The sequence below is a fragment of the Corvus brachyrhynchos genome, unplaced genomic scaffold (genome assembly GCF_000691975.1).
Source record: "Corvus brachyrhynchos isolate BGI_N302 unplaced genomic scaffold, ASM69197v1 scaffold61, whole genome shotgun sequence".
NCBI lineage: Eukaryota > Metazoa > Chordata > Aves > Passeriformes > Corvidae > Corvus > Corvus brachyrhynchos.
Window position 1 is genome coordinate 8,099,960 of NW_008236478.1, and position 14,284 is coordinate 8,114,243.

Below are 14,284 nucleotides of genomic sequence, written 5' to 3' on the forward strand. Positions count from 1 at the left end.
ACAAGCTTTATTCAAATATTATAGCAATTTTAAAATTACATGCTTCAGTTTGATTTTTTCTCAGAAATACATAGTAAAGAAAGGGAAAAGAAAGGAAACAAGATCACATTGTAAGATCCTCTATCTGTTGCTGGCATGCTCCTGGTAAACCAGGTCTGAGTTTTTAAAAGCAGCTTCAAAGTATAGCAGAGCTATACAACACAAATTCTAAAGTTCCTACTAAACTAATTTGCAAATCCTTTCTGTCCCCAAAGTAGCAAACACAGTGCAGTGCCATTCACATTTTTTATCAGCAAAAAAAGTTCTGAAGCTACAATAGCTAAAAATAATCTTTTCAGTAATGATGACTTGGGTAATTTCTTTTGTAGGAATTGGCTGAGCAGGTAAAATATATCCAAGGTTTATGTGCTGATCTTTTATTTCTCTCTAAATTTCTCATACTTTAATAAAGCAGTTTTGCACTTCATAATCTCCTGATAATGACTCCCAAGGTCTTTCACATTCTGTTAATTTCTTCATAAAATTCCTGTTTTCAGTCTATCACTGAGCAGCTGTCAAGAGGCTCTGCTCTGCAGAACAGGTGAGACATGCTGAAATTCTATTTATAAACATCTGCTGGTGTCTCAAGGCCACCACAATTTACCCCCTCTAACTGGAAGGGGGCCAGAAATTAAATAGTTAAGATTGATTTTACACCAGTCTAGCTTGCACAATATTACGCCACACCCCTCTTATCACTTGATGGCTAACAGGTAAGTGAATAATAGAATTTTTCTTCATTAAGAGATTGAGAGATTAAAAAAAAAAAAAAAAGAAAATATCAAGTTCTCCAGAAATCTAAGTTGTAAACTGAGACACTTTAAACCCTCCAAATGTAACCAAACATAATTGCTTTATATCTCTCAAACAGTTCATATGACAGATTTCTTAAAAGCCAAGAGTGATTCCACAGGGCAGAAGGTTTACACAAACACCTTGCAGCAGCAACTCCCAGCAAATGATCACAGAAATCTGAACAGGAATACTGCAAGGCTAAGCAGAAAGTATTACTTATAAGATGTTCACATCAAATGGCACAAAGGAGCTACCACTACAGAGAGGAGCTACAGTCCTTGCTTTCACTTCCTGCAATCCAGCACTGGAAACTGTAATGTGCTTGAAAATATTTTACTGGATGTTTTTAAAGTGGTTTTCTCCTAGACTGAAAAATCTCAATCCTACTTCCAAAGTTGATAGGATCATTTGACTAAGAATTTCTGCATTGTGTTTATCTCCAGATACTTTCTGAGAAAGACTAACACAGCAAATGCAAGCTCATCCACAGCTTAATGTTTGAAGGCAGCTCCATTTACAGAAAAACAGAAGAGGTTTTTCTCTGCAGTAAACACAGGAAGTAAACAGGGAAGCTCTTCTGCATTTACCCTGCCCCAGAAGAAAAGTTTCCCCCAGTGCTATTATGCACTGGTGATCTTCTATCACATGATAGCTCTTACCAAAACAGCCTGAATGTGCATGATAAACAATACTTTAAAATCTAAAGGTCTAGCCACTAAAGTTACTTACCCTTTGACTGGAATTTACAACATCAAGAAAACTGGCTTCACTGACTAGATGAAGGAGGACATAGATTAGGTAGTATACCTGGAGAGAAATCAAAAGCTTTAGCAGTCAAAGCACCATTATAACTCTTCACATATAGAAACAGCACCATCTCTGCTTTCTGGAATGAATCTTCCAACAGCCACGCCAATGGACAAGTTTATCAACTTATCTGCCTAAATAATTTGAAACAGTATAGTCACACATTAGAAACATTTTAAAACACTATTACATTGTTTTAAATAACCTAAGTAGCCCATAAAGTTTTCTGTGGTTTTAATAACTGAAAACTAAATTCAGCAGTTGGCTTTATTTTCCCATCATCTACCTCCAGATCAAAACATTTGCTGAGAGATTCCATGATAACCACTCAAATAACCAAACCAATATTCAATTTTGGAATACTAAACCTTTGTAACACTTGTTTGAGAGAAGAGATTAACAAAAGATTCATAAATCTTTTACTGAAGCCTGCAGGTGAAGGTTTGGCTCAGCACCAAACACTTCTCACTGTTTACATCACAAGGGAGGGAAGATCGTCCTCTGATTACAGAGGTTAGGACTCAAGACATCCTCATGACTCAGAAAATCTGACCATTTCCCTGTTTACAAAACAGCCCAATACAAGTTCCTCCACCACAGGCTATTTCTTTCCTTCCTCCATGACTATAACCAAAAATAATAATATTTTAAAGATGAACAGTAACAAAACAGTGGATTTACAATTCCACATCCAGAAGTGTCCACAGTTAAAAAGTAAAAGAAACATTCCCCAAGTTGCATAAAATATATAATTATATAAAATATATAAAAGATGCATAAAAAAACAAAAGCAGAAAGGTACTATTGGCTATATACCTTGTGTTCTAGTTCTGCATGAGGGTGGTTTTCATCATCTTTCTGCTCCTTCAGTCCCTCTCTCATCTCTCTCATCTTCTTCAGTAGATAAGAAGGTTTCATACACACCAGAAAGTGATGCAGAAGAAACATCTACAGATACAAGCATTAACAAATTGGACTGATTTACTGACAACAGCAAATTGGAAACTGAGTGTCACTACAATATTAGTTGTCTATTAAGACAAGGACAGAAAAAGGATTTTTAATTAACAAGGAGGTTTTCATGCTTTGAGTAATTTTTGATTATTCACAGACTTCAGTGTTCATACACTGCCTCAATAAAAGATCAAACCTATGAAAAGGTTGTCTCCACATGAATACAAAAGGAAGACAAAGAAGTGTAGACCTCTTTCCAATGACTAAAATTAACGTTTAGACACATAAACAAGCACTTAGAAGCTGCAGAACATGCAGATTACACGCAAGAGCAAATATACTTTTAATACTAATCTAAACAGAAAATTATTGATTGGTCATTTTGCAAGGTTCTTGAAAATAGGCTTACAATATTAAAACATAAAACACAAAACATACAATATGTATGTTTTCTAAACTTCCAAATTACACAAAGAAAACACGCGTAAGCAGTACCTGCTTGTCACTGTCATCAGGTATTTCTACATGCTTTTTATAAAGAAGTTTTGCAATTATCACTAGGCTAAGACGTCTTCTTACTTCCCTGAAAAACAATTTTAAAAAATTATGTCCCATAGAATTTCTCAAATCCACAGTTTCTACAAAGTATGTGAGGCTATGCATGGCTTCCCTAGACATAAACTGGCATGCAACTATTAAACAGGATTTTCTGAATATAGGTGCTATATAAACCAGTAAGTAGGCTAGTAAAACAGAAGTACCCTTAATCTCATTGCAGCTCAGCTTCTGCACAAGTAAACAATGCTACATACTCGTCTCCAAGCCTGAAGTTAATGACCCAACTAATTCTCCTTGCTCAGTTACATTGTAATTTATTCATTTCAAAGATACAGAACTCAGAATGATGCTTAGAAACAGACATGAATCACCCAAAGAAAACTTAAATTTTGGTCATTCAGACAAGAATTAGAGCGATGGATGTCAGAACCTGAAGCTAAGCCTTTCTTTGCTACAGGGTACCAAGAATCCATAGCCCAGAAACTACATAAAAGATTTAACAAGGCTTTTTCTCAGCAGAGGCGATCAGGAAGCTACACATGCACACCAAGAATTGCACATACATCTGTAACATATGAGAAAACACAAATGCTTTTTTTTTTAGGTGCCATGTAATAAATACTGCATTTTTTAGACTTCAGGCTTATACAAATAAACCAGCTGTTAATGACCCCACATATTTCTGATGCTACAGTGTCGTTACCTTCCACGCTCGATCCAGCTGGGCACGAGCTGAACAAGCCACAGGAGGTTGTGGTGATTACTGGAGAGTTCACTCACTGCCAGGCACAGCTCAGGCATCTTTAAAAGAACAACAAAACATCCTGAAACTGGAGAATGGCTGTTTGCTTTATTTGCAAAGGAGCACATACCTACTCCCCAGAAACACAGGCAACATAAGTGATAAAAGGAACTGATCTAACAGGAGATGAGGTACATAAAGAAGTTTCTGCATTGCACCTGAAGGTGAGTCTGCTAAATACTATTTAAACTAAGGTAGTTGAGATCAGAATGATTTTTATGACATCTTACCAGCATAGTGCAATAATTTCTTCTTTCAAACTACCATTTTAAACATACAGCTATTTCAGCACAAATAATCTTAAGATAAACAAACTCTTTTAGAAGAGGACAGGCAACTTAATGTTACGCAACAAAAACCCACTCAGTATACTCACCCACTTCCTAAATCTCGCACAAACACAAAGCTTTGAATTTTTCATATTATTATACCATTATTGAAAATTCTGTATTACATTTTCAGCCAGTACTTTTCTGACATGTCAAAAAAGAAAAATAAAAAGAAAGAAAACTTCAAAACAGAAGTTGCAGTTTCACAAAACTAGTGCAATAAATTTATGAAGTTACCTTTGCCTCCCAGTCTTTTATATTCATCAGAAGCTTTACGAAAAGGCACTGAAAATCTATCAGAGGAACTTGTTTTAACTGTTTCTCCAAACTTATTTTAAATAGCAATATAAGCAGCAGCCACATTTCTCGATCAGTATATCCATCTTGAATTACTGACATACAAAAACCTAGAAACTTTAAAAGAAATACAAAGCATTAAAACCCAGAATTATTTTAGCTTATTTTGAAGCATGATGAGAACTTAAATTTTCCACGTTCACATTAAAATATACCTCAAATGACATGCTGTTTTGGCAACACTTGTGTACTAACATGTCCCCATCTCCCAGTAACAGCACCATTTTTTTTTTATTACCTGCTGGAGACTTTTTTTTTTTTTGAGCAATGACAATATTCCCCAGACACTACAGGAGCAGGAAAGATCTTTTTCTACTACACAGATAATCCTCCTTTAATTGAAGGAAAGGCCAAAAGATTTTCTAAATACTCCAGTAATACTGAAAACTTAAATCAGTGGATAGTTTCTTCTATGTGAAGGAGCCAAGATGTTCTATAAAGTGCCACAGCTGGAAAAGGGAGGCAGCAAAACTCTGCAGTTGTGAGTGAAGCCAATGGAAGTCAAGAAACTGAAATTAGCAAAATGCCTGCAATAAACTCTGCTGAGTGTGAAGCTGAAGCCTCAGGATAGCATCTACTCAAACACAGGCTCAGAACTAGACTGCAAACCCCATCCTCCCTCTCAAAAGAAAACACAAACAAAAAAAGAAACCCAACCCACAAAAACCTTTGAATTTTCTCACCTTAATCACATTAATTAAATTGTTTTCAAGTAGACTGGGGAAAGCTGGACTGGCAGAGGCTATGTCTTCTCTTGGCTGCTGTTGATTCACTGTTTCTTGCACCTGACTTCTAATAGAAGAAACACAATCTGAGCAAAAAATGAATGATTTAAAAGCCCACAAAGGTTTATTGATACCAAACTGAAGAAAAAAACCAAAAAAACCCTGCATGTTTCAAAATGCCTTCAAATCAAAATAACCCTCAGTTACACAGCATCTAACACTTATATCTAACTCAATTTGTAGCCAATTATTTTGCCCAGCTATTTAGCCAATATTCCTGCAAACCTTTATTAAGAAGATGCAGGACAAAGGAAAATGCTCTGGTTTGCTGAATCCTTACCTAGAAGGCATTGTTTGAATTCCAGGGTTATTTATTCTTACTAAGACCTGAGCCAAGAACTTTAAAAGTATGGGAAGGGAAAGAAGAACCTTCTGATTCTACATTCTAAGCGCACGACTTGCTTTCACAGGATCTAGGCAATAAATATCAAAAGGAAAACACTTACAAAATATCATGCTCATTAAAGGTGGGTTGAAGATGTTCCAATGGAAAGAGAGATCTGAACCCAATACCCATATTGACAAAAACAGCTGATATATCAGCTATTGAAGGAATCCATGGTTTAAACTGTTCATCACTGAGGGAAGCTACAAATAAAAGACATGGAATGGATTAGTTTAAATTTAGTTCTTAGCATTAGTTCCTTTTAAGGGAAACAAGCTCAGCCATTTGCATCAATTCTACCAGCTCTCATCTCAGAGGAGTCAGTACATTGAACAATAAGATTACTTTCAGAACAAGGAGGGAGGAAAAAAAGTCTAACACAGTATTTTACACTAGGGAAACATCTTGCCTACATAACAGGTCCATTACTTTTAAGTTTCACCCATTTTCCAGCACAGCCCTCTTTCATCACAAACAACATAACAAGCAACAAGGCAATATTTTCATCTAAGAGAACCCATAAATTACTGCCTGTGTAGGTAAAGGTAAGAGGGTGTTATCAGAGTGGGACTGGAAGTAAAGCTAAGCAAGATTTGAAAACAGGCAAGGTTTCTGGAATAGAAGTGGTAAACAAGGAACTCCCAGCCTTAATTGTTTGAATGTTCATTCATTATCTTGAACTGTTCATTCAGAATCAAGCCTAATGCCAGCAAGGCACAAAATAAAGGAGGCTACATTCCCTCTTATATCAGCACTGACTTCAAACAAGAATTAAAATATGGGGTACAATTTGGACAGGCCTGAGCAAATACTTCAAGAGAACCATATTACTTTAACAATGTTAACTGGTAGCCTTAAATGAATGTCACTTTTCATGGATCTGAACGAAGACATGGGGAACATACAAAGGAACTTGTAGTAGAGAAATATTTGAGTACAGACAAAGGAAGAAGACAAAACACAGAAGATATTAGCAGCACTGTGGGCTGAAGCAGATCCTTCAAAGTGTTTCTGTGCAGGTGTATGATTCACTTCACTTTTGTCATTTATCTGGAAAGTAAATCACGAAGTGCTACATACTGGGTATGACAATGTGAAAAACGTCTTGTAGTCCTTAAGCTACAAATGTCTGCATCATCCAAAGTAAAAGATGGAAAGGAGGGCAAGCTTTTGAGCAGACTGGGCTTCTCTTCAGGTCAACTCTATTTGTGAAATACCAGAAGTGAGTTTAAAAGGCTCCGTACTGGAGGCACTGCTCTGGAGGTACGTGCCAGGACCACGTACTGTGGGACAGCTGGCACACACTCAGTGAAGACCAACGCCCAGCATTTCTGCATTACAGTAGTAAGAAAAGAGCCTAAATTAATCCACAATCACCCCACAGAACTAGTACCTTTTACTTCCTCACTAAGACTTTTATAAACTGAAGAAAGGAGAAGTGCTTTCATTCAGGTGGTCAGTTTTCCATCTTTCAAATACTTACAGTTTTTTAGTGTTATCTCCATCAATTTGTCTAAGATCTGGGTGGAAACACAATAGTCAGGATGAATAGACATCATCTGTGAAGAAAGAAGAAGCTACACATCAAAAACCAAGCTGCGTGATGGCATCAGTTTTCTTTTAATTAGGAAAAAAGCCCACATCAAACCAGAACAAAAACACCAAACTTCTCAGCAGACTAAAATGAGTAACAGATTAAAAAACAAACAAACAAAAAAACCTAACCCCAAAGCCCCTAAAGCAAGATACACCAACACTGTGTATATTGATTATTTCAAACAGTGCAAAGATTATATGAATATTTTAAAATCAATTATTTACAGTATCAGAATGCTGTAACCTCATGTTGATTTATAAGAAGGTTCTGAGGGTTAAGAGAACAGAAAGTATCACGTACCCCTTTGGAACCCATTTGCATCTGTGGTCAAAATGAGCTCCCTAAGCAGGAGTGGAGGCAACAGAGTTAACTACACCTTTTTCCAGTCACATGCAAGTTGGACATATGCAATACTAAACCCAAACAATGAATACTTAGTTTTTCCACATAACTATAAAAACATGACTATGAAGTACAGTTCAGGTTTCTTGGAGCACTCCACTGGCTCAACAAAAACTTCTTTTTCTCCCCCAGGTGCTGGACAATTTCCTGCTCTCTAAGTGATCTGAATTGGCTCACACTTCTTCCTTATTAGAGGAACACCAGAGCTCATGGAGAGGGGGAAAGCAATTTTTTACTGGCTGGAGGGAAGGACATGGAAGAGCAAAATGTTTTGGTTTTGGCAAATGTCAAAAGGCAGCCAATAGACTGAAGCTGCAATTTCCCAGGCGGTCCAGATTTCTTTTTTGTTTCAGGTGCAGTTAGAACGTGGCAAATAATAACTGGAGGGGGGCATTTTCTGAGTAACAGCACTGTGTTAATTCCTGGGGATTCAAACACTGACACACACATCTTGAAAGGAGAGAGTAACCACACTTCCTTTGAGAATGACTCCAGGCTTCTTCCTGAGCGATAAGGTACCTTTTCCAAATGAAAATTATCTGATAATGCTGGTATCACTGATGATTTAGAAGATGATATATGTAGAAAATGGTACTTTTGCATACTGCAGCATGTATTGTTTCTCTAAGGGTGGAAGGAAATAAGATTAGCATTTGCTCATAATTTGGCCCACAGTATCTCTCCTCACCTACTGTGTCCTTTTTCAATGCAGTAGCATTTATGAACATGGAGCTTTGCATTCACTCAGAGGGTACAGAAAAGGCTCTCTTGTTTTACCCTTAGTGACCATCAAAGTATTTCAGACTGAAGAACAAATCAGAACCCATGGGAAAAAAATAATATCTCATTTAGAAGTTGTTAATGGAACAGATCACAAACTTCTTCAACTGGCTTCCAGGAAAAATATTAAACACACAGAGAGCTATTATAACTGCATGAATAGCACAGACTCACCTGGAAAAGCCACTTTAGAATTGGTATGGGACACAATATGCAACTGTAAGCAGAATTTAGAAAACCATTAACAGCTAGAGAAAGCTGCTGCGTTACACCAGAACTGTAAGAGAAAAATGGGGGCAAGGAAAGAGGATAAAAATCAGTTAGTGGTTTAATCATCACTTTCACAAAAACATAAGAACTTTCTCACCCCTCAGATCATCATCAACAGCAAAGAAAGATCTGATTATGCAAAACAGATGTTATTCTCCTGCTATTACTTATATAAGATACCATAGTAATCAAACCTTGATTTTTTAATAGCAATCAAATTTACAAATGTCATGTAGAACAACTATCTTTCTCTCTAGAAAGCCATACTATACAGTCTGGAAACATCTGTATTATTAGGGAATAATAGTTTCAAACAAACATTGATTTACACTATTGTACTATGAACCACTATGCCTGACTACACAGACAGGCTGCTATGCTCAATGAGACTATTAAATAAGATTTTTAACTGTCCAATGACCTTTACCAACACTTTCAGAACAAGAGAGAAAAAACATTGTTTTCAAAAATTTTAAAATACCCTTTTAAATAAAGGATCTGGAAGCAAGCTAACAATTAAAATCCAACAGACTAACTGCACTGTGCAAATTTGTGGGGTGCAAACAGCAGCTGTTGGAAGAACAGAAAGCGTGCCATTGCTATTACCGAATTATTGTAGCTTTAGTCACAGGGATGTACTCAGCTGGTCAGAGCAGGGTGCTGATAACACCAACATCATGGGCTCAAATTCCATATGGAACATTCACTTAAGAGTTGGACCTGATGATCCTTGTGGGTCCCTCCTAACTCAGGATATTCTGTGACTCTTCTTTAGAAAATTAGGGATGTCATAAGCAGCTGAATTAAAAATATCCAGTTTCCCACATATCCTTCTTTAGTCTCCTCTATTCTATCTACTAAATCAGGTAAATCTGTCAAGAGATCTGTGTCCTAACTCCTACATATACCCTCTACCTGCCTGACTGGTAAGACCTCCATGTGCCAACTGGGCAGCCAATACATGCCAGCTGTGCCAACAGGGCAGAATGCATAAGCAATTAAATCATAATTGCCTTCTGCAAGGGATGACTAGTTTAATTCTCATTCCTCCAGTCACTGATTTACAAGATGCTTTTGAAGCTCATATCCTTGTGATCTCCAAAACATATTAATAGAAAGGCCTGAAGCCAAAGGAGTGTATCACAAACACCACTTCCTCAAGAGATGAAAAGTCACTCTCCTCCTCTTCACACCCACAATTGCACATACACATGTACAAAAAAATCCTTTAAGAGTAACTGAATTCTCTCAGTTCCTCTGGTACCAAAATAGCAAATGAAATAACCAGAAATTTTCAGGATTTACACTTGTGGCATTAGGCAAGAATTTGTCCAGCTATTTGTAGTCCAACAGCCTCATAAATATAGAGCAGAAATGCCTGAGCAGTTGTTTATGTACACACAGACACACTGGTGGCTCAGTGACTGAGCTGATGTCAGAGATCCTGACCCTCTGCAATCCTCATTAGATGAGGCCTCAAGTCCCAGGCCCATCCAGGACAGAAGCACCAAAAGTCTTTCAAGCAGACATAATGTAACACTAGAAGGTCACAAATAGGTAACCACAAAGGTCTTTTAGTCTGGGGTTAGTTAAACTTGTGTTCATTGTAACGTGTCACTTCTGCATTTGTCTTCCACAAACTGGTAAGGCAATCAACGATAGCCCAGTGTGGGAGAAATATGGAAGAGGCCAGAACAGCTGTTTTTCCTCATGTCTCATTTAAGAGATTTTTCAACAACTCCAGAGGAGGAAAGAAGGAAGCTTCAAGTTACAATTTACTGTTCTGTAAAGCTAACCCAGAAAGGAAAATTCCAGGGAAAGGCAGTCAGTCTTGCCTATTTACTAAGGCAGAGCTCATTTGGATGCAAAGATAAAACAGTACCTTAAAACCGCTAAAATGAAAAAGAAAATTGTACAAGTAAACACAATAAAGTGAAGAGGATATTCTTACTTAAGAAGCAGATTTTCTATAGGATTTTGAGGGATGAGGTGAAAATTCCTCAGGTCAAGGTTATGTTGAGTGAAGATTTTCCCAGATGCTGATAAATCAAATATTTCTTCTCCAGGGTGGTTGTCAGGTATGACATAAGTTACTACTGAAAATCTCTTTATAAACGCCCTGTAAAATTCAAGATTGCTTTTATCAGTTCAAACACTGAGAAGCTATTTGCCAGCTGAGACAGTTATTTGCAGGTAGTGAACACATCAGTTTCATATGAAAGCTGAATTGTTAGAATACAGTCTCACCCAAGGAAATCCACCCAACCCCAAAAGATTTTAAAATGGTTCTCATTAAACATATTAACAATTGTTGGAAACAGAGAGAGAATGGGGGGGAAAAAAGGCTAGAAAAGCAAAGAACAAGATTTAATTGGTTTTGGAGTTGCAAGGACCTGTGTTCTTCTGAGAGATCATCTCCACTGGCATTGTCCTCTTTTTCTCCATCTGAAGCATTGTCCTCTCTTTCTATGTCTTCCTGTAACCATTTCTCTATTTCCTCTAACCTGAAATAACAGCAGCAGCAGAGCATATCATCACCATTTAATATTTACAACAAAATCAACAAAATCCAAGCTCTGAATGTGAGCCCTTGAGTCAGAAGCCAGTTACACAAGGCAAAAGCATGCAAGATGTTGCATCTGTGTAAAACCCAAGCATCCTGCTATTCCAAGATACAAAGTGAATGTTTCCCAAACTTAATGAATTTCCAACAGCACAATCAATCACTGGTTTGTCAGACACAAATACACTCAACCAACTTCTGACAAAGTTTTTGTAATTGCACAAAACTTTCAATCTTGTGGCTGAATGTTTATTTTTTTTCTAAGCACCAAACAAGTATTTTATTTGTTAAACAGTATTAGTTGCAGGAGTATCTGCTATTCCATAGGCAGTCAGCCCATAGTTACCAGGGTCAGATTCTTTAATCAAAACAGTTAATCACATAAACAGCTAAACACATATACCCATCACCACCATTTGCCATTAACACATAAACCACATTTCACTTCTTACCCGAATGATCTCTTGTAAGAATACTCATTAGCTCTGTTCACTGACCTGTGTAACTACTCAGACACCAATAGTCTGCACAACTTTGGGAACCAAAACTGAGCTACAAATGCCTTTGAAGAAACTAGTACAGTCTACATAAATATTTCTATTTCATGCCTGAGCAGCAGCTGCTAGCTGGCTCAGTGACCTAAAATGAAGGCATCAATAAATTTAGCCTGGCTCTTCAGGGGTAAACAGATGTATCACAAACCACTCCTTGTTGCTTGGAAGGAGCCTGTCATTCAGCTTTTACTGTTTATGCAACACATGTAGGTCCTGTCAGTTCAGTTGTATGTTGGTGGCATCAGCAGGCAAAGCTTAGCTTGCCTAATCAAACTCCATCAGTTCTGGGGAGACGAGGCAAATCTAAGCTTCTACAGAACCATCTCACATATTTCAAACCAGCTTTAAGAAACAAACCTTCTAGATTCTTCTTTCTCCTTCAAGAGATGATCTAAGCTGTTCACATATGACACCTTGCTTATAATAGGAGCCTTAGAAAGCTGTAAATGAAATAGTAAGACATTGAAAAAACACCATAAGGCATCAATTCATTATTAGGCAATAAACAATCAAAATAGAAACCTCTTCCAATTTTAATGATATTTTACATGCAGATATAAACCTAAAGGAGACCCTGCAAAACAGGATGATTAACAGTTTAGGTTTCTCCGGCCCTTGACAATTTTACATAATGGTCAAATCTCTCTCAATGACTAATTTAGCAATAACTGCGAAACAATGGATCTGAACAGTGAAGTGAGTCTCTGCATGTCTGGGCCTGACCTTCATCTAACCTTCACAAAGAGCATTACCATCAGAAGCTTTTCACCTCACAGCTTTACTATTATTATCATCCACTGAAACCCCGGGAATCCCCATTTTTCTGCATGAGACAAGAAACCCCAAAAATTATTCAGTGCCTTTTTTTACTTCCAGAGTCCCTAGAGAGCGAAATTCCAGTGTTTGCTAAATCGCCTCTAACTTCATCAAACAAAACAAAGCTTCCAATCAAAATCCCAATACAAAACCAAATTAAGGAGCTAATAAACAGAATTTTAAAAAACCACAAACAAAACGCACAGTTTTAACAAATTTTGCTAGTAGTTTGTTTTTCACTAGCCAGTCTTTTATTCAGCTTGTAGCAGACAACAGATTTCAAATCTTTTATGGCCATGATTCCATTCTTTGGACAAGCACAGCCCTTCTGACACCACCCTGGTATTCAGCTACCTTTTAAATGTAACAAGCAGCATGTCTTTGTGTGGAAAATTTTGTAGGAAAGCTGAAGACTTCTTAGCTTATTTTATATTTGGTTAATATGTGTCAAGTAACTGTTGAACAACCAAGGAATTAAAACTTTATTCCAGTGTGCACATATGGCCCTTCTTGCAAGGGAAGAAGGTCAGTATATGCAAAAACCATGGTCATGGAAACGCTGGGACAGTTCTTAACTGTTTTGTCTTACTTGACCAATAATTATACCTTGAACAGGCCAGGCCAAATGTTGCAGTCACACACATATCCCACAAGCATTTGATCTAGGCAGCATGTGTTTATCAGGCTTAACTATTAATTAGGTATTCATGTTGGCTGAAATTGTGAAATGCGTATGAAACCGCACAAGTCTGATCTGTTACACTCTTGATTACAGAATGATAACAGATTAAATAATTATGACTGCTCAGCATCTGCCCATAGAGATAGTAACTCAGTCAACAAATAAACCCTATCAGAGACTAAAAAACATGAGGAGAGGGGGAGGTAGAAGAGAGAATTTACACAGGTATTCTGTGTTTGTTTTCCACTCTAGGAATTAGTGATGGGCTGACTCCAGCCAGCAGCTAAGCACCACACAGCTTGGTCATTTCCCCAGCCAGTGGTGCAGGGCAGTAAAAAGAAAAGCAAGAAAAGCAAAGGTAAGAGAATTCATGGGTCAAGATAACAACAGTTTAATAAGGGAAAAGGGATAAGCGAGAAAAGAAAAAGTGATTCAAAGGCAGTCACTCAGCACCTCTCACAAGCAGAAGAATGCCCAGCTACTCTGAGCAATGGCTACATGCCAGACCAACTCCCCCCACTTACTTCTGATTGCTGAGCATGCCATTATGTGGCATGGAATATATCCCTTTGGTGATCTGGGGTCCAGGCTCTCCAGGCTCTGTTCCCTCCCAGCTTTTTGTCTGCTCTATGGGGGCAGCATGGGGAGAAAGCCTTGAGGCTGTGCAAGTACTGCTCCACAACAGGTAGAAGACTGGTCTATTATCAACACTGGTTTTGTCTAAAACACATGGCACCATACAGCTGTTATGAAGAAGACTAATTCCAACCCAGCCAGGCTCAGTACAAAATCTTTGTTTAAATACAGCC

At 37.6% G+C, this 14,284-nt stretch overlaps 1 protein-coding gene across 1 annotated transcript in view; it reads right to left on the reverse strand.

Moving 5' to 3' along the window:
• Positions 1-14,284, reverse strand: part of SLF2 (SMC5-SMC6 complex localization factor 2) — a 29,352-nt gene that overhangs the window by 4,878 nt on the left and 10,190 nt on the right. The window contains exons 5-16 of the mRNA XM_017726153.1: positions 12,335-12,417; positions 11,254-11,364; positions 10,812-10,979; positions 8,765-8,867; positions 7,295-7,370; positions 5,873-6,014; positions 5,325-5,433; positions 4,522-4,698; positions 3,857-3,954; positions 3,091-3,178; positions 2,458-2,589; positions 1,564-1,641 (exon numbers count right to left, since the gene is read on the reverse strand). Of these exons, the coding sequence (XP_017581642.1) occupies positions 1,564-1,641; positions 2,458-2,589; positions 3,091-3,178; positions 3,857-3,954; positions 4,522-4,698; positions 5,325-5,433; positions 5,873-6,014; positions 7,295-7,370; positions 8,765-8,867; positions 10,812-10,979; positions 11,254-11,364; positions 12,335-12,417 (1,365 nt within the window). The remainder of the gene's footprint in view (positions 1-1,563; positions 1,642-2,457; positions 2,590-3,090; positions 3,179-3,856; positions 3,955-4,521; positions 4,699-5,324; positions 5,434-5,872; positions 6,015-7,294; positions 7,371-8,764; positions 8,868-10,811; positions 10,980-11,253; positions 11,365-12,334; positions 12,418-14,284) is intronic.